Source organism: Staurois parvus, unplaced genomic scaffold (assembly GCF_062004578.1).
Source record: "Staurois parvus isolate SC_StPar_1 unplaced genomic scaffold, SC_StPar_1.0 ptg001482l, whole genome shotgun sequence".
Taxonomy (NCBI): domain Eukaryota; kingdom Metazoa; phylum Chordata; class Amphibia; order Anura; family Ranidae; genus Staurois; species Staurois parvus.
Window position 1 is genome coordinate 961,502 of NW_028319278.1, and position 23,499 is coordinate 985,000.

Here is a 23,499-nt window from a genome sequence, read left to right on the forward strand (position 1 = left end):
TGTGGAAGGGAAAAGTGTGGAAGAAAAAGGTGCAAAAGTAGCAGGGATGACCGCAGCCTGGAGAGGAGTGTCAGGAAAAGGCCATTCAAAAGTGTTGGGGATTTTCACAAGGAGTGGACTGAGGCTGGAGTCAGTGCATCAAGAGCCACCACACACAGACAGATTCTGGACATGGGCTTCAAATGTTGTATTCCTCTTGTCAAGCTGCTCCTGAACAACAAACAACGTCAGAAGCGTCTTACCTGGGCTAAAGAAAAGCAGACCTGGTCTGTCCTCAGTGGTCCAAAGTCCTCTTTTCTGATGAGAGCAACTTTTGCATCTCATTTTGAAAACAAGGACCCAGAGTATGGAGGAAGAATGGAGAGGCCCAAGGACCCCGAGAATGGAGGAAGAATGGAGAGGCCCAAGGACCCCGAGTATGGAAGAAGAATGGAGAGGCCCAAGGACCCCGAGTATGGAGGAAGAATGGAGAGGCCCAAGGACCCCGAGTATGGAGGAAGAATGGAGAGGCCCAAGGACCCCGAGTATGGAGGAAGAATGGAGAGGCCCAAGGACCCCGAGAATGGAGGAAGAATGGAGAGGCCCAAGGACCCCGAGTAGGGAAGAAGAATGGAGAGGCCCAAGGACCCCGAGTATGGAGGAAGAATGGAGAGGCCCAAGGACCCCGAGTATGGAGGAAGAATGGAGGGGCCCAAGGACCCCGAGTATGGAGGAAGAATGGAGAGGCACACACTGCAAGATGCTTGAAGTCCAGTGTGAAGTTTCCACAGTCTGTGTTGATTTGGGGAGCCATGTCATCTGCTGGTGTTGGTCCACTGTGCTTCATTAAGTCCAGGGTCAACGCAGCTGTCTACCAGGAGATTTTGGAGCACTTCATGCTTCCTTCCGCAGACCAGCTTTATGGGGATGCTGACTTCATTTTCCAGCAGGACTTGGCTCCGCCCACACTGCCAAAAGCACCAAAACCTGGTTCAATGACCGTGGGATTACTGTGCTTGATTTGCCAGCAAACTCGCCTGACCTGAACCCCATAGAGAATCTATGGGGCATTGCCAAGAGAAAGATGAGAGACATGAGACCGAACAATGCAGAAGAGCTGAAGGCCGCTATTGAAGCATCCTGGTCTTCCATAACACCTCAGCAGTGCCACAGGCTGATAGCTTCCATGCCACGCCGCATTGAGGCAGTAATTGCTGCAAAAGGGGCCCCAACCAAGTACTGAGTACATATGCAGCTTCTACTTTTCAGAGGTGTGATATTGTTCTATGTACAATCCGTGTTTTATTGATTGCATGGAATATTCTCATTTTCTGAGATTGTGGATTTGGGGTTTTCATGAGCTGTAAGCCATAATCATCACAATGATGACAAATCACGGCTGGAACTATCTTGCTTTGCATGGAGTGAGTCTCATATATTAGTTTCACCTTTTAAGTTGCTGCACTGAAATAAATGAACTTTTGCACGATATTCTAATTTTTTGAGTTTCACCTGTATATCTAGGATACAGGTCTGGTACAGATGAGTGGAATCCCTGGCAGCAGATTCTTCAGCAGTGAACTGCCAACAAGAGGTTAAATTCTTCACCAGGGGGAGGGGCTGAGCTCAGATTACTGGATACATTGTTTCCTCTTCCACAATCATTCTCTATGATCTGATCTCAGATCAGGTGACTGCCAACAAGGGGTTAAATCTCCACCAGGTCATCAGACCCAGGAGTGTGACAGGAGGAGTGAGACTCTCCTGCAGTCTGGGTGGACTCTGACCAGATAAGGTGTTGAGGCTTGCTTGTCAGAGGAGAGGGGTCACAGAGTGTGCGGCGTATGTGAGCGACACCATGGCTGGATACAGGGTGCGAGCGGCGGAGCCGGGGGACTGCGAGGAGATCATACGGATGATAAAGGTGGGATGATGGGATTTCTATTCCTATAGAAAGGTAGCAGATAACCCCCAACAGTCCTCACCCCCCTCCCCTCGGAAGTGTGAATGGAATTCCAACCAGAGCTAATGCCAGTCTCCTGGAGACCAGCTGCCCCTGGAAATGTGATATGGAGGCCCTGTATGACTGTAAGATTATTATTAGAGTCTATGGGGGGGCTCCACTCTCCCTCCCACAACTGATATCTCACTGTATGTACCTGTGCTGAGTTCCTTGGTCTGTGCATCCGTTGTGCCCATTATGAGGGGTTCCCACCATCTCTGTGCTGAGTTCCCGGGTCTGCACGCCCGCTGTGCCCATTATGAGGGGTTCCCACAGTCCCTGTGCTGAGTTCCTGGGTCTGTACTCCCGCTGTGCCCATTATGAGGGGTTCCCACCATCCCTGTGCTGAGTTCCCGGGTCTGTACTCCCGCTGTGCCCATTATGAGGGGTTCCCACCATCCCTGTGCTGAGTCACTGGGTCTGTACACATGCTGTGCCCATTATGAGGGGTTCCCACCATCCCTGTGCTGAGTTCCCAGGGCTGTCCCGTCACCTGGTACAAACATGAGGTGTCAAGGATGCCCCTAGACTATCCCTTCTACACAGGAACCTGATTCTAGGCTCAGCCTATCTGTCCCTACCTGCTTTCCACAAACTGCAAGGCTCCCAGACTGACCCATCTGGGCTTTATACAATCTCTCTGTCTCAAGGATGGCTGCCTAATTCTCTCAAAGACTTTGTTCAATCAGACCCAGCTCCCCCAAGATAGCATCTGGAGCCCATGGCAGAGGACACATTGGTATTTTTTTTTTTTTTCAAAAACAATTTTATTGAAGATAAATGAAAGCAGAGTGGTAACAAATACAGGTTCCATTCGGATCATAGACACAGCTCAACAACTGCCCGATTCTCAGACGGGGTGTAGGTCTGGAACATATATAATGTCATCAAGTAACATAGATTGATACAAAAGGACAGAAACCTAGGAGAGAAGATGCTCCAAACCAGGAGAGGCATACAATAATATGAACGGATCAGTAGAGTATTGATATCAACCAAACCTCATGGGAGCCCCCTTAAATGACAGATGTGATGGGGTACAACTAGGGGCGGACTGATCATTTGGGAACTCGGGCACTGCCCGAGGGCCCAGGGTCAGTAGGGGGCCCCATGAGATACCCCTGGTACCTTTCATTGGCTTTTTTGAGTGTTTGTGAGGACACGGGCCCCATGATCCCCATATTGCCCGGGGGCCCCATGAGTGGTCAGTCCGCCCCTAGGTACAATGTGAGAGGATGGCGAGAACAGTAGATAATCGGGTATCTACCCCTAAGGGGCGGAGGCTGAGGAGCTGCAGTTGTACCTGTAGGACTGCTAATATTTTAGATTCATTTGAACTCAGAGAAATGAGAAGGTAATGATAAGGATGTGGGATAAGGCCAGGGGTGGACTGACCATTCAAGCACTCAGGCAGGGCCCGGGATCAGTAGGGGGCCCATGAAATGCCCTTGGTACCTTTTTTATAGGATTTTTTTGGTGTGCTTTGAGTGTGGGCATGGACACGGGCCCCATGATCCCCTATTGCCTGGGGGCCCCATGAGTTGTCAGTCCGCCCCTGGATAAGATGAAGCGGGAGGGAGAGAAAGAGAGAAGTAAGAAGAGGGGAGAGAGATGGAGGAAAAAAATGCAACTACTCCAGGTCAAACCATTTTAAACTAGTCCAAGCAACAGTCAGATGTCTCACATGGCAATCTAGGTAGGCTTGTGCAGTAGTCCACTATAAAGGTCCGTTTCCTTGATATTTGGGCCGTAATATTCGGTCTCAGTCCGGTAAGGTGTATATTATATCCAGGAACCTTGAGAAAAGTTACTTATTCCTGACAATCGTCGTCGTAAGTTTAAGTGGGGGAAGGAGAGGAGTCAAGCAGCAGTTGGTGATAAGTGGTGGTGGTTTTGAAGTGACTCCAACAGGCCCACGTCTTCCTGAATTTCTCGGGGCAATCTTTTGCTACAGAGATGAGTTCCTCCATGTCAGCAATTTTGTTTATCCATGCAAACCATTCTCAGATTGAGGGGATATGTGTTGAGCGCCAGTGAATTGGGATACATTGTTTTGCCGCATTTATCATATGCATGGCGAGGGATTTGAAGTATGTCTTATAGGGGAGTGAGGAGTAAGAATTGTGCAGGAGATAAAACTAGGGAGTAAGTTGTTACTTGAGCAGTTATGGACTGTATTTTTTCCCCGAATGGTTGAAGCATTGGGCATTCCCACCATATATGTAGAAGTGTACCCATCGCTTGGTGGCATCTCCAACAGGAGTCGGGAATGTTAGGATCAAATCTTGGAGCATAGATGGAACTCTGTACAATCTTGAGTACAGTTTATAATTTTCCTGGGTTGAAACACACATGGAACCTTTTGTGTATATGGCCATACAAATGGTCCCAATCGTTGGGGGCCAAATGCAGTTGGAAATCATCACTCCAGGCCACGCAAGCCTTTCTAGACGTGATGTCAATGGTGTTTTCAAGGCATGTGTATAGTTTGGAGCCCACATGTCTCTGTGGGGAATCTGTGGAGCAGAGATTCTCAAATTGAGTAAGAGGTCTAGCATGTTCTTTGAGACGTGGCGAGCTATGTATGAAGTGAGAGAGTTGCCTATACATCCATGGCGTCAAGGTTAGAGTTAGCCATTGGTTCAGAAGGCATTCTCTTGTCAAAAAGACACCATCCTTGAAAAGATGGTATAGTCTCAGGTGTTCTTGAGGGAGGGTCCCAGCAAGGAACATATTAGACATACCGGGGGGGGGGGTAAGGGTTCATTTGGATAGGTGTGAGTGGACCAGGAGTTGAGGAAAGACCTGACTTCTGACCTATCAAGTGGTAGCAAGACCATGTTGGGCCGATTAGCGAGTGTTCCCTGAAGTTGGATGGGACATGTGATTTTTTTTTTTTTTTCCCCAGCCATGGAGACGTGGCTAGCGGGGTCACCGAAAAGGCAGCTTCCAGGCTCACCCAGGCCTTACGGGCATGGTTTGTAGACCAGTCTACTATTCTTGCCACGTGGCAGGCCCTGTAATAAGTAATGTCAAGCAATCCAATACCTCTGTCAGGGACCCCAGACCTTACCTCGGCGCATGGGTCTGCGCATGCCGAGGCTCACTAGCGTGCGAGCATTAGGACCTGGGCACCCACGACCGCAGCGGCGGTCGTGCATGCGCACTCGTGGACGCGCGCCTGGCACCAATGAGGGCGCAGGGCACCCTATTTAAACAGGTCATGTCTGTCCTCTAGTTGCCGTATGGTCTTTACCTGTATCCTGTGTTTCCTGAGATTAGCTTGTTGCCGACCCTGCCTGACCCTGATTCGCTGACTGTCTCCTTCTCTGATCCCTGGCTTGTCTGACCATTCTCCTGTCTAATCCTGCCCGTTTGATCTCCTGTTACCGAACCCGGCTTGTGACCAGCTTATCCTTCTGCCTACCCCTTGTACCGTCCTGCCTCCACCACTACCGACTCGGCCTGTCTGACTCCGCTCCCTCTCTACCTCCTTACATCAGGCTCTTACCTGCTATACACCTCTGGTGGTGCTTCTACCACAGCTGGGTGCACCCAGGGGCCGCGACCTGGTTTCAGCCTGCTCCAAATCCATCCCCACCATCAGGGGCCCTGGTGAACAAGCAGGTCGGGGCTTAGATTCCGCGCCTTGGGGAATTCTGATCTGTAGAGCGCTAGAGGCTACCGCCGGCAGGGCCCTAACAGAACCATATGGCCATGACAGAGTCTGGAGGAGGACCATCTCCCTGGGAACAGATATGCCAACACCTGGCGGCGCTCACACAGGCCATTAAAACACTAGAAGAAGGATATAAACATTTGGAGGGATGGGTTCAGAGCCTACCCGCACCTGCGCCCATAACATCAGACCCGGTGAGTGCGCCTTCTGCCAGGGGCTCCGCTGAACCTTCCACTGGAGCAGCATTCTCCATCCCTCTGCCAGAACCGCGTGTGCCAACACCCGAGCGGTTCAATGGGGATCAAGGAAAGTTCAGGGCCTTCCAGAACTGCTGCCAGCTATATTTTTATCTACAACCTCTGACTTTTCCAACTGAATCTGTGAAGGTAGGATTCATTATATCCTTGTTGCAGGGTGAACCCCAGGGATGGGCTCACCGCCTGATGGAGACTCGCCACCCACACCTGAACTCCGTTACTACCTTTTTCAAGGCAATGGTGCAGCTTTATGATGACCCGCGAATCGAGCCGCTGAGGCCGCTCTCTATTCCTTACAGCAGGGACGCCGGGCTGCGGAGGACTATGCATCCAAATTTAGGCGTTGGAGTGGAGACACTCTGTGGAATGACGCGTCCTTGCGTTATCAATTTCGGTTAGGATTGTCTGACCCTCTAAAAGTTGAATTGGCAAGAGTAGGAGTACCTGACTCCTTGGAGGACCTAATAAACTGGGCCATCCAGAGTGACCGTAAGTTGTGGGAACGGAGACAGGAGAGGTCCAGCCAGGGGCTAAGACCTGCCTGGATGCTGCCATGGGTACCAGTCTTGCCAAGGGTCAGTGTCAGCAATCGGAGTCTGGAACCGTCAGATGGGGCTGAGCCCAAGCAGCTCAGTCTGATGCGGCCTTCCCTCTCAACAGAGGAATGCCAGAGACATCGGTCGAACAACCTGTGCCTCTACTGCAGCGGGTCACATGGTGTGCTCCTGTCCAGAAAGGTTCCATAAGTCTTCCATTATTTCTGCTATGTCTCCTGTGTGCACAGGCAACCCCACTCACTTGGCTGTACTAGTGTCTTTTCAGCTCCCCGAAAGAATCGTACAAGTGACAGCTATTATTGACTCCGGGGCGTGTAGCTGCTTTATTGACCTTCGCTTCGCAGCCCAGCAGCAGATTCACCAAGGAGCATGGCCTGAACATTTTTTTGGCCAATGGTTCTCCAATAAAATCGGGGACGGTAGATCGGGAGACCCCTCCTATACACACCACAGTGGCAGGGCATCATCAAGAGCTTTTCTGTTTGGATGCCGTTGTGTCTCCTCTATTTCCAGTTATTTTGGGGCTTCCCTGGCTACGAGCTCACGACCCCCAAATTGACTGGAAGACCAGGTCAATTCAGTTTCACTCACCCTATTGCCAGGAGCACTGCTTACCTAGGTTACCAATAGATACACCAACCTTGTTAGGTGTGAGTACTGATACCGAATTAGCCCAAATTGTGCCTGTGGCCTATCATCAGTTTCTTGATGTTTTTAGCCCACAGGGAGCAGATATTCTTCCCCCGCATCGGGCTTACGACTGTCCCATTGACCTTCTCCCGGGATCTGAAATACCATTCGGCCAAATCTTCCCCCTGTCAGAACGAGAGCTGGGGGTACTGAAAGAATATATTGATGAGAGCCTTCGGAAGGGTTTTATCCGCCCTTCCACATCACCGGCTGGGGCAGGAATCTTTTTTGTTGAAAAGAAGGACCAATCCCTGAGACCATGTGTCGATTATAGGGACTTAAATAAAATCACAGTCAAGAATCGCTACCCCCTTCCCTTGGTCCCTGAGTTGTTCCAGAGGTTAAAGACAGCTTCTATTTTTTCAAAACTCGATCTCAGGGGCGCTTATAACCTGGTCCGTATATGCAAAGGGGACGAGTGGAAGACTGCTTTTTGCACTCGGTTCGGGCACTTCGAATGCTTAGATATGCCATTTGGGTTATGTAATGCGCCGGCCACGTTAAGCATTTCTTGAAAGATATTTTTAGAGATTTTTGGACATTTTCGTAATTGTTTATCTAGACGATATTTTGATCTTTTCCTCATCTCTGGAGGCGCATCGGGGGCATGTCAGGAGTGTGCTAAAGCGACTTCGCCAGCACGGGCTCTATGCCGAAAAATGCAGTTTTGAGCAGAGTAGTATCTCATTTTTGGGTCTAATTATTTCCACCACGGGGATTGCTATGGACCCTCAGAAAATCACAGCAATTTTAGAATGGCCGGCCCCCACGGATAAGAAGGGGGTTCAGAGATTTATTGGTTTTGCCAATTTTTATAGGAAATTTATAAAGAATTTCTCAGGCCTGGCAGCGCCCATCACCCAACTCAAAGGTAGGGGTACATTTTTAATGGTCCCCAGCAGCACAGGCTTCTTTTGAGGCTTTAAAGAAACAGTTCACAACAGCTCCCATCCTGAGCCACCCTGATGCATCGTTACCATACATATTAGGGGTAGACTCATCAGAAGTAGCTGTAGGAGCAGTATTATCACAGAGAGTAGGTGTCAGGAATGGACTTGCCAATAGTGGTGGGACTCGCCTGCCTTGTGGGCTGCAGTACCAGGGCTGGCCAGCGAGTGCTCTCAACAACCAGAGGTTCACTTCGGCAATTAGCCATCACCTGGGGCTGATTGCAGGTGGTGTATTTAAGGGATGGCCAGACCTGCTGTCTGTGCCTTGGTGTGTGTTTTTCCATGAGCCCCTGTATCTAGTAACCTGCATTCCTGTTCCTGTTCCTGCATGACTTGTTGCCGACCCTGCCTGATCCTGACCTCTGCTGACTTCTCCTGTTTGATCCCTGGCTTGTGACCCTGACTACTCTCTGCCTGCTCCTCCTGTACCTACCTGCCCGATAGTTATCGACCCGGCCCCTGACTACGTTGTGCTCTATATGTGTATGTACCTGTGTATCTATATCAGTTTAGGTTTGGGTTTGTTTCACCTTGTATGTATTTGTGTTAGCTTGGGGTTTGGTGCACTGCGTTTATATTTGTATTGTTAGTCTTAATAAATTGTCTTATTTATACCATATCTGAAGCCTGTGTTTCCCTGTGTCAGTCCACACCCCTCTGGTCATACCCGCATCCCTGACAGTAGGGGCCAAGTGTCAGGGCTGGAATGATGGAATGGGCAGGCAGGCCTATGATACGGTCACGCAGCGACTGACGACAGCCACTACCCACAGACCAGAGTCCCTCAGGGTGCGGAGTCTAAGCCCCAGGCTACCCTTCACCAGGGCCCCTGATGGTGGGGATGGACTTGACGCAGCCTGAGACCAGGTTGCGGCCCCAGAATAACCCCAGCTGCGGTAGCGACTGCCGCCAATGGCGTACAGCTGGTGGGAGCTAGATGGAAACACGTGTAGCGTAGTCAGACAGGCCGGGTCAATAACAACTGAGCAGACAGTACTAGATGGTAAGCAAAGAATACCCAGGTCATGGGCCGGGTTCAGCAACGGGGAATCAGGTAAAGGGTTAAAGCAGCGAATAGTCTTGTCCAAGCCGAGTCGGTTACCAGGAGAGCAACGGGAACAGAACAAGAGCTTGCGACAAGGGAACATACAGGACACCAATGCAGAGAGCTCTTGCAGACAGCAGGTTTAAATGTGATCAGCCACACCCTTCTGGAGGAGGAGCCGCAGAAGCCTGAAGGCATAAAGGTTCCCACCATGCTTTGCAGAAATCTAAGATGGATGCCAGCACATGAAGATGCACAAGCTCTGAGGAAAGGTAGGACCTTGACACCAAGGAACTAATGCACCCGGCAGCATTCTTTTCTAGGAAGCTCTCCCCCTCGGAAAGAAATTACGACATCGGGAATTGTTAGCCATTAAGGCTGCATTAAAGGAGTGGTGGTATCTATTAGAGGGAGCCCTACACCCCATTTTGGTCTATACCGGCCATAAGAACCTAGAGTACCTGAAGACAGCTAAACGCCTCAGACCACGCCAGGCCAGGCCAGATGGGCACTATTCTTTGTGAGGTTCAATCTACATATCACCTTTCCACCTGGGTTTAGAAACACAAAACCGGATGTTCTCTCCCGGATGTTTGAAGACCCTAGAGAAACACCCCAACCGGATACCATCTTACCGACAGGTAGTTTTTTACTGCTCCAGTCTGAGCTTTTCTCCAAACTACAGGCTGCATCCACCAGGGTTCCTGATCTATCTGGAACCTCAATACAAAGCAGGGAAGGTCTCTTGTGGAGGGGGGGGGGGGAACAGATCCTGGTACCCAAGGAAGCTCAGACCCTGGTTTTAGGCTATTGTCATGATCATCCATTGGCGGGTCACTTTGGGATACACAAGACCCTAGAATTGGCACAACGCACTATTTGGTGGCCAAGATTGTGAAACGTACGGTAAAACTTGCCCTATTTGTAATCGGAAAAAACCCACCAGAGACAGGGCTTGGAGCCTGCTGCGACCCTTGCCAATACCTGACCGGCCCTGGAGCATGATCTCCATAGATTTTATTGTGGAACTGCCACCTTCACAGGATCACACCATGATTTTTGTACTGGTGGACCGTCTCTCTAAAATGGCCCACTTCCTTCCACTAGAAAAGACATCTTCCACTTCCGAAACAGCCCAGGTCTTCATTAAGGAGATAGTAAGACTTCACGGAGTGCCAAAGAATATTGTTTCAGATCGGGGAGTTGAGTTTACGTCCAAATTCTGGAAGGCTGAGGGTTTGGAAATCAAGCTATCTTTTTCTTCGGCGCATCATCCGCAGACTAACGGATAGACGGAGCGGACCAATCAGACGCTCGAACAATATCTTAGATGTTACACTTCATTTCTGCAAGATGACTGGCTGACACTTCTACCAATGGCAGAATTTGCCTACAATAATGCGAACCATTCTGCCACCAATCAGTCCCCGTTTTGTCGCCAACTATGGGTTCCACCCCACTTTCCTGCCAGATCTGGTCCCAGAGAACTCAGTTCCAGCAGCCCAAGAGACCCTAAATTTCTTCACAACCAATAATAAATTATTACAGGAAACAATGGCTAGAGCCCAGGATGATGGCAAGAAGTTTTTTTTTGACCGGAGAAGAAAAGGGGAATTGTTCATACACTCTGGGGATCGGGTTTGGTTGGCAATGACCGTCTAGGAAACTGGTACCCAAATTTGTGGGCCCTTTCCAAGTAGAACGTAAGGTCAATGAAGTGGCATATAAACTAGCACTTCACGAATCTCTTAAAATACACCCCATTTTCCATGTATCTCTGTTGAACCCCGCAGTATCAGATCCTTTTTCAGATCGTAGATCTAGACCCCCAGAGTTCATAGACATTGATGGGGAAGAGGAATTTGAGGTAGAGGCAATTATTGCCTGCAGAAGAAGGGCGGTCAAATGCAATACCTCAAGTGGAAAGGCTATGGGCAAGAAGAGAATTCATGGGAACCTGCTCAAATTGTCCATGCCCCCAGATTGATGCAGGAATTCCTTTGCAACCAGCCTCGAAGGAGAAATCGGGTGGGCATCTGGAGGCTGCCCGTGGGGGGCAAAGTCAGGGACCCCAGACCTTACTGCGGCGCACAGGTCTGCGCGTGCGCGGTATGCCGGGGCACACTAGCGTGCGAGCATTAGGACCTGGGCACCCGTGACGGCGGTCACGCAGACGCACGCCTGGCACCAATGAGGGCACAGGGCACCCTATTTAAACAGGTCATGTCTGTGCTCTAGTTCGCTGACTGTCTCCTGCTGTGATCCTGCACATTTGATCTCCTGTTACCGAACCTGGCTTGTGACCAGTTTATCCTTCTGCCTACCGCTTGTACTGCCAACCTGCCTCCACCGCTACCGACCCGGCCTGTCCGACTCCGCTCCCTCTCTACCTCCTTACATCAGGCTCTTACCTGCTATACACCTCCGGCAAGTGCTTCTACCACAGCTGGGTGCACTCAGGGGCCGCAACCTGGTTTCGGCCTGCTCCAAGTCCATCCCCACCATCAGGGGCCCTGGTGAACAAGCAGGTCGGGGCTTAGATTCCACACCTTGGGGAATTCCGGTCTGTGTAGCGCTAGAGGCTACCGCCGGCAGGGCCCGAACAACCTCCCCTAGCCTTAGGCATTGTAAGTTGTTCAAAGCTGATTCTATGACATTTATTGCACCATAAAAAAGAGGTACATAGTGTCTATGAGCTAAAGAATGACTTGGGCAGTCCGATTGCACCGTTTGCATCAGATACAGTAGTTGTAGAAGCACATTCATCTTAAGAATCTCTGCCCTTCCAAACCAGGAGAAGATTGGTTTATCCCAATTCTGTAAGTCCTTGGTCATGCTGCGTATAATAAGTAGTGTTTTTTTTTTTTTTTTTTGTTTTTTTTTTAGTTCTGTAAGGCGAGTTGGTAGTTGAATCCCTAGGTAAGTGATAGCCTCGGATTGCCAAGTGAAGGGGAAGTTTGCCTGCGCTTGACTGACAGGGGTTAAGGAGATATTGAGGGCCTGGGATTTATTGAAATTAATTTTGAAGTTTGACAAGTACTGAAACGTTTTGAAGTAAATTAGGGAGAGTGCTGTGTGGGTCTGCCAGGAAGGGTACTATATCGTCGGCAAACACTGCTATTTTGTGTACTCACATTGGTATCATGCTTGACTTCCCCTAAAAGGCTGAAGAAAGGGGAAGTACTTCTCTTGAACAGGATTCCAATGAAGGAACTAAGAACAAGTGTGGACATCTAGTGGTAGAAAATGATAGACGCCAGAAATTTCACTAGAGGGAACAATGCGAGACTAACACCCTGTTACCACCCCCCCCTGGCTTAAATGATGCTGTCCTCGGTATTACAGTATGACCAGCATACAGTATATAAACAAGGAACAAACATTGCAGGTAACCTATTTAGACTACTTGACAGGCATGACCCCTCTAGTAGTTCACCTAGGCACGTGAGACTCAGTGTCCAATGACTGCTCATCTTCAGGGTTTTCTTGACAAATCCTCAACTGGAGGAAGACACCATTCCCACTAGTCTAATCACAGGGTACCTTATCCAGAGCCTAGGAGTCCACACTGACCACACCGGGTCAGAGCAGATCTCGGTACAAGGGCTTGAGAAGTCCACTTTGCTCCTCAGACACAACCAGCCACCCAAAGGAAGGCTGCTGTCCACCCAAGTATAGGCTTGACTCCCATCTGGCCTCTAGCTCACTGCTTGTATGGGTTTTGCTGACATGGCATGTTTCAATCTCTTGAACCTGGAGAACCTACTTTCTGTAGAGATGACATGACCATCACATTGGGTTTGGTTTCACCTGCTGCTTCTTCATACGTTGCTCCTTCAGGACTGCATTGCATAAACAGACATTCGTTGCGAGAAGAGTAGGCCCAGGCCTGTACTTGTCATGGAGTCTTCTACTTACATTTCTGGAAGGATTCTTGCATCTGGATTCCGATTCTGTTGCCGCTAGGTATCAACATACTGCTTCGATCTTGGGCCCATTCACACCTGCACAATGACCACACAGGGCAGCCTATTCATTTAGACTGTTCTACAAGCGACAAACGCACCAAAGTTGCTCCTTTATCTTTTATGGGCAGTGAGCCTTACAAGTTTTGCTGAACAACATGATGTACCCCTCCTAGCCATGTTTGGTGTGCCATTAAGAAAAAATGGCACCACAAGTGTGATGCAAGTTTTGGCACATTTTTTTTTTTTCACACGTTTCCAGGAACACACAGATGTGAATGGGGCCTTAGAGAGTTTTGCAGAAGCTGATGTATATTCAGTTCCTGTACCACATTCATGCCTCAAACAAGGACATCTAGAAGAGCAGAACTATGGGTCACCACCACTCTGAACACTCACATTTTCATCTGCCCCCTACCACAGGAATGGATTACTTCTTGGCAGCTTCCAGTGTTGTATGAGGAGAGTCCAAAGTCCGATACAGTTAATAATGTTGATATAAGTTCATGGTAGAAACCTCAGATCCAGCATTCATCACACAGCACACCAGCCTTTCATCCATTACTTCTGTCATTATTGGACAAGAGGCAGCCACCTTGGCTCCAAGTTGGAGACCGGACAAATGTACTTTCTGCATTTTGTTCTCCTGTCCTGCCATTCTTAACTTTGAGGGGAAAACATTATTCAGGTGATAGGTCTCTCTCACCTATAATTCCAGGTGAAATGACCAGGGAGGCTACAACACCAACAGATATGATCTATACCATAGTTCCTGTTGAAGGAACCATCTCCATGAAATGACTGTGACTTTCCATCATCTCCTACCTAATGGGGGTCATGGGCTCTTTCAGTTCTTTGATAGCCTCCTCTAACACAGACATGAGAGGGAGTCTTGTAGCCCATTGTCAGAGTCCATGAGGCAGCTCTTACCCAAGCTCCTTCATCCTCTCAATCCCATTCTATAGCTTGGAGGATGGTTACAACTTTCACCGTGTTTACAACCCTGTAAGGCATATTCAGCTGCCCAGACTGGACATGTATCACCTGCACAGCCAAGTTTGTTTGACTTCCAGGAGGTCTCAAAGCTCCTGTAAGGCCACAGCATATTGAGGAATAGTCTCCCCTGAGTTTCGCCATCCAGGCAGTTCCAAGGGACCACCTCTGGCTGCTGTATAGTCCTCTCCTTCTTGGGCAAGCCTAACACCATCTGATGCGCCCCACCACCCAGGGAACTGATAGCTAAATCAGGGTGGTATGCTGTGAGCATTTTGAGCAAAATGCAGTGCTCTCCAGTCATTCTGCTCACACTGTCGGGAGGAATATTCATGCCATTAAAGTTTGGGTTTGATGTCAGTGCTGCTCCTAAGGCACCATGGCCATTCTCACACTAAATCTTCCACTTTGGTATGCTGTTTCTGTCATCCTGCCCACCACACCAATCTGTGAGTGAGGCATACATGTGTGTAGTGCCCCTCTGGTAAGCCAGGGGGGGTTAGCTAGGTGTTTTTTTTTTTTTTTTTTTTTTTTTTCTTTTTTTATGAGGCTGGATAGCGGCTATGAATGAGTCTGCCTATGAGTGAGGTCATTTCAGGACAGGCTAGGGAGGTTCTGAGGGTCGGAGTTTCTAGATTTCTACTACCTCTCCAGAAACCAAGAGCTTTCTGGAGGAGGGATGAGGTAGAGGAGGAAATTCAGATCTACATACTAGAGGGGCCTTGGCCACTCCCCTGGCAGGCAGTTGGGCATGGGACCCTCAAGTATCACAGAGCCTGGGAGCAGATGGTTAGTGAGTGTTGGGTGGAAGATGAAGTGAAGGCTGGTGTGTGGAGTCTGGGAGCGGGGCCCAGGAAAGAGGCCTACCATCAGGCTGGAACTGAAAGGAGGATCTCTCTACCTCAACTGTCCCCTGAGACAGGACAGCCTGTGAAGCAGGGAAGGAGCCATCCTAGCGTAAGGCCTGAAGGCAGCCGCCAACCCAACATGTTTGCAGGAGCGGCAGAGTGAATAATCCTACACTCCCTGGGCCAGATAAGGGGAATGGGCATTTGGGTGGGAAACCCGACTAGTGCCTCATCCGGGACTGTTAATTTTAAAGTGGCAGCTTCTGGGTCTCCTTGCCCAGGGATTCCTTTAGGCAGCTGGGGTCTGAGGTGGTACACCAGGAGGGTTGGAGAGCTCTTTGAGAGGAAATATCACTATTCATGGACTTGTATATAGTTGTTAGGGAGTTTGTCTTCAAGTAATTGTTTCCTTGGGTGTCCCATACACCCCTCAACCCCATCCAGGTTGAAAACCCTTTAATAAAACCTAAAAATGAGCTCAAGAGCTGTTTACTGACTGCATTATGCAAGGTGTGGAAGAAAAATGCTTGTTGCCTGGCTGTGGCAGAACCATAGGGGGAGGCTAACAAACCACAAATTTATAATAAGTGCGACCCATATGAAAACTATAAGATATTAGGACCAGTTTTACCTGAGAAACCCCCCCCCCCCCCCCATTATTCTTCGTAAAGCCTCCACATTGAGGGATTGTCTTGCTCCCAAAGTGGTTAACCCTCCCCCAAAAATATCTTTGGTGATTTAAAGGGCTCTTTTACCTGTCGTAGATGTTTTATGTGTAAAGTACTCGAGAGCAGGGGCGGACTGACAACTCATGGTGTCCCCGGGCAATAGGGGATCATGGGGCCCCTGTGCCCTTGCCCAAACTCAAAAAATCCTATGAAAAAGGTACCAGGGGCATCTCATGGGGCCCCCTACTGACCCTGGGCCCTCGGGCAGTGACCAAGTTTCCAAATGGTCAGTCCGCCCCTGCTCAAGAGGTGTAATGAAAACCCAAAGAATTTTGTTCTTATATCATGTACTGTATAAATATGATGAAATCCAGGATGTTATTACATGCTCTTCTTATGTTTGTGAGTATAAGTTTGCTTATTTAAATAAAAAATAGTTTTTTAATATAACACCATTGCGGTCTTTTGATCTTCTCCGGAGGGAATATCTGTCCATTGCACAAGAAGATTCCTTCTGGTGTCTGTCACATTATGCTGAGGAGGCGGTGAAGGTATCTTACCAGTGAGATGAGGGCTGAGTATGAGAACACAAGTGTGTATTGATCTCTGGAAAGTGAAATAAATATTTTTAGTAAGAGGCTGATCATTGATTTGGTGGAATAATCACGTTTTCTCACCACCTTTCCAGATATGATAGAATCTCGGAGAATATATACTATATTGTCAAAAGTATTGGGACAGCCCTCCAATTCATGTGATTCAGGTGTTCCAATCCCCTACAAATCATGTAATTCAGGTGTTCCAATCCCCTCCCAATCATGTAATTCAGGTGCATGCCGCCACTGGACTCTAGAGCAGTGGAGACGTGCTCTCTGGAGTGACCAATCATGCTTCTCTATCTGGCAATCCGATGGACGTGTCTGGGTTTGGCGGTTGCCAGGAGAACAGTACTTGCCTGACTGCATTGTGTAAAGTTTGGTGGAGGGGGGATTATGGTGTGGAGTTGTTTTTCAGGGGTTGGGCTTGGCCCCCTAGTTCCAGTAAAGGGAACTCTTAAGGCAACATTTTGTACAATTTCATGCTTCCAGCTTTGTGGGAGGAGTTTGGGGATGGCCCCTTCCTGTTTCAACATGACTGCGCACCAGTGCACAAAGCAAGGTCTATAAAGACATGGAGGAGCCAGTTTGGGGTGGAGGAACTTGACTGTCCTGCACAGAGTCCTGACCTCAACCCCATAGAACACCTTTGGGATGAATTAGGGCGGAGACTGCAAGCCAGGCCTCCTCCCCCGACATCAGTGCCTGACCTGACAAATGTGCTTCTGGAAGAATGGTCCAACCTTCCCATAGACACCCTCCTAAACCTTGTGGACGGCCTTCCCAGAAGAGGTGAAGCTGTTATAGCTGCAAAGGGCGGGGCCAACTCAATATTGAACCCTACGGACTAAGACTGGGGGGCCATTAAAGGTCATGTGCGTGGGAAGGCTGGCCAACCAATACTTTTGGCAATATAGTGTATGTTGGACTGAGCACTTCTTCAGTTTTCATGTCTGGTTTCACTTTTTCATATTCTGTAGTGGATTCCACTAATTTATTATAAAGTTGTGGTTTTTTAGCCTTTTTCTGTATTAAGAGGATTCACAAGTGTATATTGTATAGCTATATTGCTGAGCGGGATGGAGGTGGTATGTAGATTACATGCAAGAAGTTCCTTCACTCCAACAGGTACAAACAGAAGGTGCCTGAGATGTCCTTGGACCTCCTACAGGGGAACCTGTGCCTAGGCCTATCGCTCCCCCACAAACCGCAGTATGGTCCTAACTGCTTTCCCCAGACTGGGGGCTCCATAGAGAAGTACTAATAAGGACTTAGAAATTAAGGACCACCCTGTAGCTCATCCTCTCTGTATTTTGCAGGAATTGGCGGAATATGAGAATCTGTCGGATCAGGTGAAGAACACAGCAGAAGGTAGGTGGTGCTGAGCTCTCCTTGTTTCTGGTTGGTGACACCCAATTTGGGGTATTTGGCGCGAGGGAGGAATATTCTGGGTCAGTCATCATTTTCTGCACATATTTGGGATAATCAGATCATTCAATGAGCTTCTCAGTCAGACAATTGCAGGAAAATCAGGAAAGGGGGGGAGGGTAGGCCAGACCTCTTCTCCTTCTTCTCCTCCTTCTTCTCCTCCTTCTCTTCCTCCTCCTTCTCCTCCTCCTTCTTCTCCTCCTTCTTCTCCTCCTTCTTCTTCTCCTCCTCCTTCTTCTCCTCCTCCTTCTTCTTCTCCTCCTCCTTCTTCTTCTCCTCCTTCTTCTTCTCCTCCTTCTTCTTCTTCTTCTCCTCCTTCTTCTCCTCCTCCTCCTCCTTCTCCTTCTCCTTCTCCTCCTCCTTCTTCTCCTTCTTCTTCTCCTCCTCCTTCTTCTCCTCCTCCTTCTTGTCAAGGTCCTACCTTTTCCCAGAGGTTATGTTACTCCATGTGCTAGCATCCATCTTGGATTTCTGCTGAGCATGATGGGAATCTTTTATGCCTTCAGGTCTCTGAGGTCCATCCCCCAGAGGGGTGTGGCTGAGTACATATAAGCCTGGGATCTGCACATGCTCTTTGCACTTGTGTCTTGTGTCTTTGTCTTGCTACAGCTCTGTGTATACGCTCGTGATTCTTCTGGTATTCTGACTCGGCTTGTGACTAAGACCATTCTCTGCGTTTCCCTTTGATCTGACCTTCTGTTGCTGAACCCGGCCCGTGACCTGTGATTCTCTGTCTACTGTTCTGTACTGTTTTGTCCCATTGTTATTGACCCGGCTTGTCTGACTACGCTATTGTCATTCTCACCAACTACACGCCATTGGCGGCGGCCATTACCGCAGCTGGGGTGTCTCGGGGGCCGCGACCTGGTCCCTGGTTGCGTCAAGTCCATCCCCACCATCAGGGGCCCTGGTGAAGGGCAGCCTGGGACTTAGACTCCGCGCCCTGAGGGACTTCAGTCTGTTGGTGGTGGTTGTCGTCAGCCAGTGCGTTACCCTGCCACTAGGCCTACCTGTCCGTTCCACGGCCCTGCCCTGACATTACACAAGTGCCATGAATCCTGACGGTGCAGGTACGCCTTCACTTCCTATGTTGGTTGCCAGACTGGATCAACAGGATCTCCTGTTGGATCAGTTCGCTCAGGCGTTGCAAACTCTGCTGGCACGCACCGCGCACCTTACTCCTGGTGTTATTAGGCCGGTTGTCACTCCGGTGGTCGCTCCCGCTGCTGTTCCGCTTGCTGTGCCTACCGCCGCGGCTGATGCGGCACCCGCGGTGTCCAGAGGTATGACCGGTTCAGCCCCTCTTCCACAGCGCTTTGGGGGTGAGCCGAGTCAGTGTCGTGGGTTCCTTAACCAGGTGGGGATTTACTTTGAATTAATCCCCTACGCTTTTCCGACTGAGAGGTCAAAGGTGGGTTTCCTCATCTCACTACTCTCAGACAAGGCCTTGGCCTGGGCGAATCCCTTATGGGAGAGGAATGACCCCGTGATTCACGAGTTTTCCGGTTTTGTCGATGCCTTCCGTAGGGTATTCGATGTACCGGCTCGCTCCGCCTCGGCTGCCAAGCTGCTCATGTCTATGCATCAGGGTTCACGGACCGTGGCCGAGTACGCCATAGAGTTTCGTACCCTGGCAGCAGAGGTGGGTTGGAACAATGAGGCTCTGGTGGCTGCGTTTTCTCAGGGTCTTTCTGATGCATTGAAGGACGAGATCGCAGCCAAGGAATTGCCTGTGGAGCTGGAAGCACTAATTTCCTTCCTGATCCTGATTGATACCAGGCTCAGGGAGAGGCCTTCACTCAAGGAACGCCTGCGGAGGCCTTCCAATCGACTGGCACCTGCGTTTTCTATCCCACCCATTCCTCCCTCTCCTCCCACGCCTCCTGGGGATAGATTGTCTGGTGGTGAGCCCATGCAGCTGGGGTTTGCTCGCCTTTCTGAGGGAGAGCGGGCCGCTCGGCGTCGGGAGGGTCGCTGCCTGTACTGTGGTCTTGGTGGGCACTTTCGGCTGTCCTGTCCGGTCCGTCCGGGAAACGCTCGCACCTGAGATCCTGTCGGGGACAGATCTTGGGTGGAGTCTCCTCGTCCCCGGCGTTCCGCAGAGATAAGCCACTGATCACCGTTGTCCTCTCTTGGGCGGAGGGCTCGGTGACGGCCCAGGCGTTGGTAGATTCTGGGGCTGGCGGGTTGTTTATGGACAGCTCGTTTGCTGCCCAGCACTCCATTCCCCTGCAGGCTCGAGTTACCCCATTGGTTCTCGAGGCGATAGATGGCAGGCCCCTGCAACCACCGCAGGTTACCCACGAGACTATGCCAGTTGAGGTAGCTATTGGGGCTGTTCACAGGGAGTTGGCCTGTTTCCAGGTGATTTCTTCTCCGCACTATTCGGTGGTTTTGGGGTATCCCTGGCTCCAGATGCACAATCCAACCTTCAATTGGCAAACTGCCGAGATTCTCTCGTGGTCTTCACAGTGTGGGGCCGGGTGCATCCGTGGGCCGGTTAAGGTGTTGTGTGCCTCCTCAGACTCTGCGTTGCCCACTGATTATGGGGAGTACCAGGACGTGTTTGATAAGGTACGCGCTGGTGCCTTACCTGCTCATCGTCCTTACGACTGCGCCATATCCTTGCAACCCGGTGCCACTCCTCCGCGTGGCAGGGTGTATCCTCTCTCGGTTGCGGAGAATAAGGCCATGGAGGAGTACGTTGCGGATGCGCTTTCCCGGGGGCACATTCGTAAGTCTACTTCCCCAGCAGGAGCGGGCTTTTTCTTTGTAAAGAAGAAGGGTGGTGAATTGAGGCCTTGCATCGATTATAGGGGTCTCAATCGAATCACCACTAAGAATGCCTACCCGATTCCCTTGATTACTGAGTTGTTCGACCGCCTTAAGGGGGCAACAGTCTTTACCAAACTTGACCTTAGGGCGGCGTACAACCTCGTACGGATCAAACAGGGGGATGAGTGGAAGACCGCGTTTAACACCAGAACCGGTCACTACGAATACCTGGTGATGCCCTTCGGGTTGTGTAACGCGCCCGCAGTTTTTCAGGAATTCATAAATGATGTCCTTCGTGACTTGTTGCAGCAGTGCGTGGTAGTTTACTTGGATGACATCCTGGTTTACTCTGCCTCCATGGAGTCCCATATCCAGGATGTCAAGCAGGTGCTGCAACGATTACGTGAGAACGAACTTTTTTGTAAACTTGAGAAGTGCGAATTCCATCGATCCCAAGTTGCCTTTTTAGGCTACATCATTTCTGCGGAGGGATTCTCCATGGACCCTCAGAAGGTTTCGGCAGTTCTGCAGTGGCCTCGTCCCAATGGCCTTCGGCCCATTCAGCGCTTTTTAGGTTTTGCCAACTACTATCGGAAATTCATCAGAAATTTCTCCACGCTGGCAAAACCTCTCTCAGACCTAACCAAGAAGGGCAGCAATCCTCACGAGTGGCCATCCGTGGCCATCGTAGCTTTTGAGGCTCTGAAATCCGCCTTCGCTTCGGCTCCGATACTGTCTCATCCCAATCCTGGATTGCCCTTCGTCCTTGAGGTTGATGCATCCGAGACAGGAGTAGGCGCTCTCCTGTCTCAACGTCGGTCGCCCGATGGACCCCTACTTCCCTGTGGGTTCTACTCCAGGAAGCTTTCCTCTGCAGAGTGCAACTACCAGATTGGAGATAGGGAGTTGTTGGCAATCATTCTGGCTCTTAAAGAATGGAGGCACCTGCTCGAGGGCTCCGCAGTTCCGGTCCTCATTCTTACCGATCATAAGAACCTGACTTATCTTTCGGAGGCCAAAAGATTGACACCCCGTCAAGCCAGATGGGCCTTGTTCTTGTCGCGGTTCAACTATGTGGTCTCCTATTTGCCTGGTTCCAAGAATGTCAGGGCTGATGCATTATCGCGGCAATACTCTGAGTTGTCCAGGGAGGACTCTGAGCCAACCTCGGTCATACCTCCGGATCATATCCTGGCTGCCATTCGTACCAGTCTGACTTCTCCCCTTGGGGAGCGGATTTTGGCGGCTCAAACTGACGCTCCTCCCGAGAGACCGGAGGGTAGATGTTTTGTACCCGAGGGGTTGCGCACCCGTCTGCTGCGTACCTACCATAACTCCAAAACTGCCGGGCATCCGGGGAGGAACCAGTTGTCTTGGGTCGTCTCTCGGTTGTTCTGGTGGCCAACTCTCCGTGCCGACATCGCCTCTTATGTAGCGGCATGTTCGATCTGTGCCCAGAATAAATCTCCACGGCATCTTCCAATGGGTCTTCTGCAACCCATTCCCAATGGGGAGCGTCCTTGGTCACACCTGGGCATGGACTTTATTGTAGACCTCCCTGTGTCTCGGGGTCATACGGTCATCCTCATGGTCGTCGATCGTTTTTCCAAAATGTGCCATTGTATTCCACTCAGGAAATTACCAACAGCGCAAGAACTGGCCACGGTCTTTTCCAGGGAGATTTTTCGCCTGCATGGGTTGCCCAAGGTGATTGTCTCGGACCGCGGGAGTCAGTTCGTGTCCAGATTCTGGCGCGCCTTCTGCTCCCAGTTGGGCATTAGTCTCTCCTTTTCTTCAGCCTACCACCCGCAGTCCAATGGGGCTGCGGAGCGTTCCAATCAGGCCTTAGAACAATTCCTTCGGTGTTATATCTCGGACCATCAGGACGATTGGGCCGATCTCCTGCCTTGGGCTGAGTTTGCCAGGAACTCAGCGGTCAACTCCTCCTCCGGGATGTCCCCCTTCATGGCCAACTATGGGTACCAACCCGCGGTATTACCTGAGAGGTTCTCACCACAGGACATTCCGGCTGTGGAGAACCATCTTGCTGCCCTGCGTTCTTCATGGGGGCAGATCCAGAGGGCTTTGAGGGACTCGGCTCAGCGTCAGAAGTTCCAGGCTGATCGCAGACGGTTGCCCGCTCCTTCATACCAGGTCGGCGATCGGGTGTGGTTGTCTACTCGTAACCTCAATCTTCGGGTGCCCACACCCAAACTAGCTCCCCGTTTTGTCGGTCCTTTTCGCATTCTCCGCAAGGTGAATCCGGTGGCCTATGCCCTTGCCCTTCCACCTGGGATGCGGATCTCCAATATCTTTCATGTATCACTGTTGAAACCTCTGATCTGCAATCGCTTCACTACCTCTCTGCCTCGGCCCCGTCCCATTCGGGTTGACGGTCATGAGGAGTATGAGGTGAGCCGGATCCTGGACTCTCGATTGGTGCGCGGCCGATTACAGTTCCTGGTTCATTGGCGCGGTTATGGTCCCGAGGAGCGTTCCTGGGTTCCTTCCGCGGATGTCCATGCTCCTGCCCTCCTCCGCGCGTTTCATACCCGCTTTCCTCGGAAACCTTTTGTTGAGCCGCGGAGGGGGAGGGGCCCTTGAGGAGGAGGTACTGTCAAGGTCCTACCTTTTCCCAGAGGTTATGTTACTCCATGTGCTAGCATCCATCTTGGATTTCTGCTGAGCATGATGGGAATCTTTTATGCCTTCAGGTCTCTGAGGTCCATCCCCCAGAGGGGTGTGGCTGAGTACATATAAGCCTGGGATCTGCACATGCTCTTTGCACTTGTGTCTTGTGTCTTTGTCTTGCTACAGCTCTGTGTATACGCTCGTGATTCTTCTGGTATTCTGACTCGGCTTGTGACTAAGACCATTCTCTGCGTTTCCCTTTGATCTGACCTTCTGTTGCTGAACCCGGCCCGTGACCTGTGATTCTCTGTCTACTGTTCTGTACTGTTTTGTCCCGTTGTTATTGACCCGGCTTGTCTGACTACGCTATTGTCATTCTCACCAACTACACGCCATTGGCGGCGGCCATTACCGCAGCTGGGGTGTCTCGGGGGCC

The 23,499-nt window shown here is 50.4% G+C and overlaps 1 protein-coding gene across 2 annotated transcripts in view; it reads left to right on the top strand.

The window, feature by feature from the left end:
* The first annotated feature begins 1,612 nt into the window (after positions 1-1,612).
* The window catches only part of SAT2 (spermidine/spermine N1-acetyltransferase family member 2), a 40,462-nt gene continuing 18,575 nt past the window's right edge, over positions 1,613-23,499 (top strand). The window contains exons 1-2 of one of the 2 annotated variants that reach the window (XM_089662502.1): positions 1,613-1,903; positions 17,549-17,600. In XM_089662502.1, coding sequence (XP_089518628.1) covers positions 1,838-1,903; positions 17,549-17,600 — 118 coding nt within the window. In that variant the 5' untranslated portion in view covers positions 1,613-1,837. The remainder of the gene's footprint in view (positions 1,904-17,548; positions 17,601-23,499) is intronic. The other variant, XM_089662501.1, reaches the window with a different exon arrangement.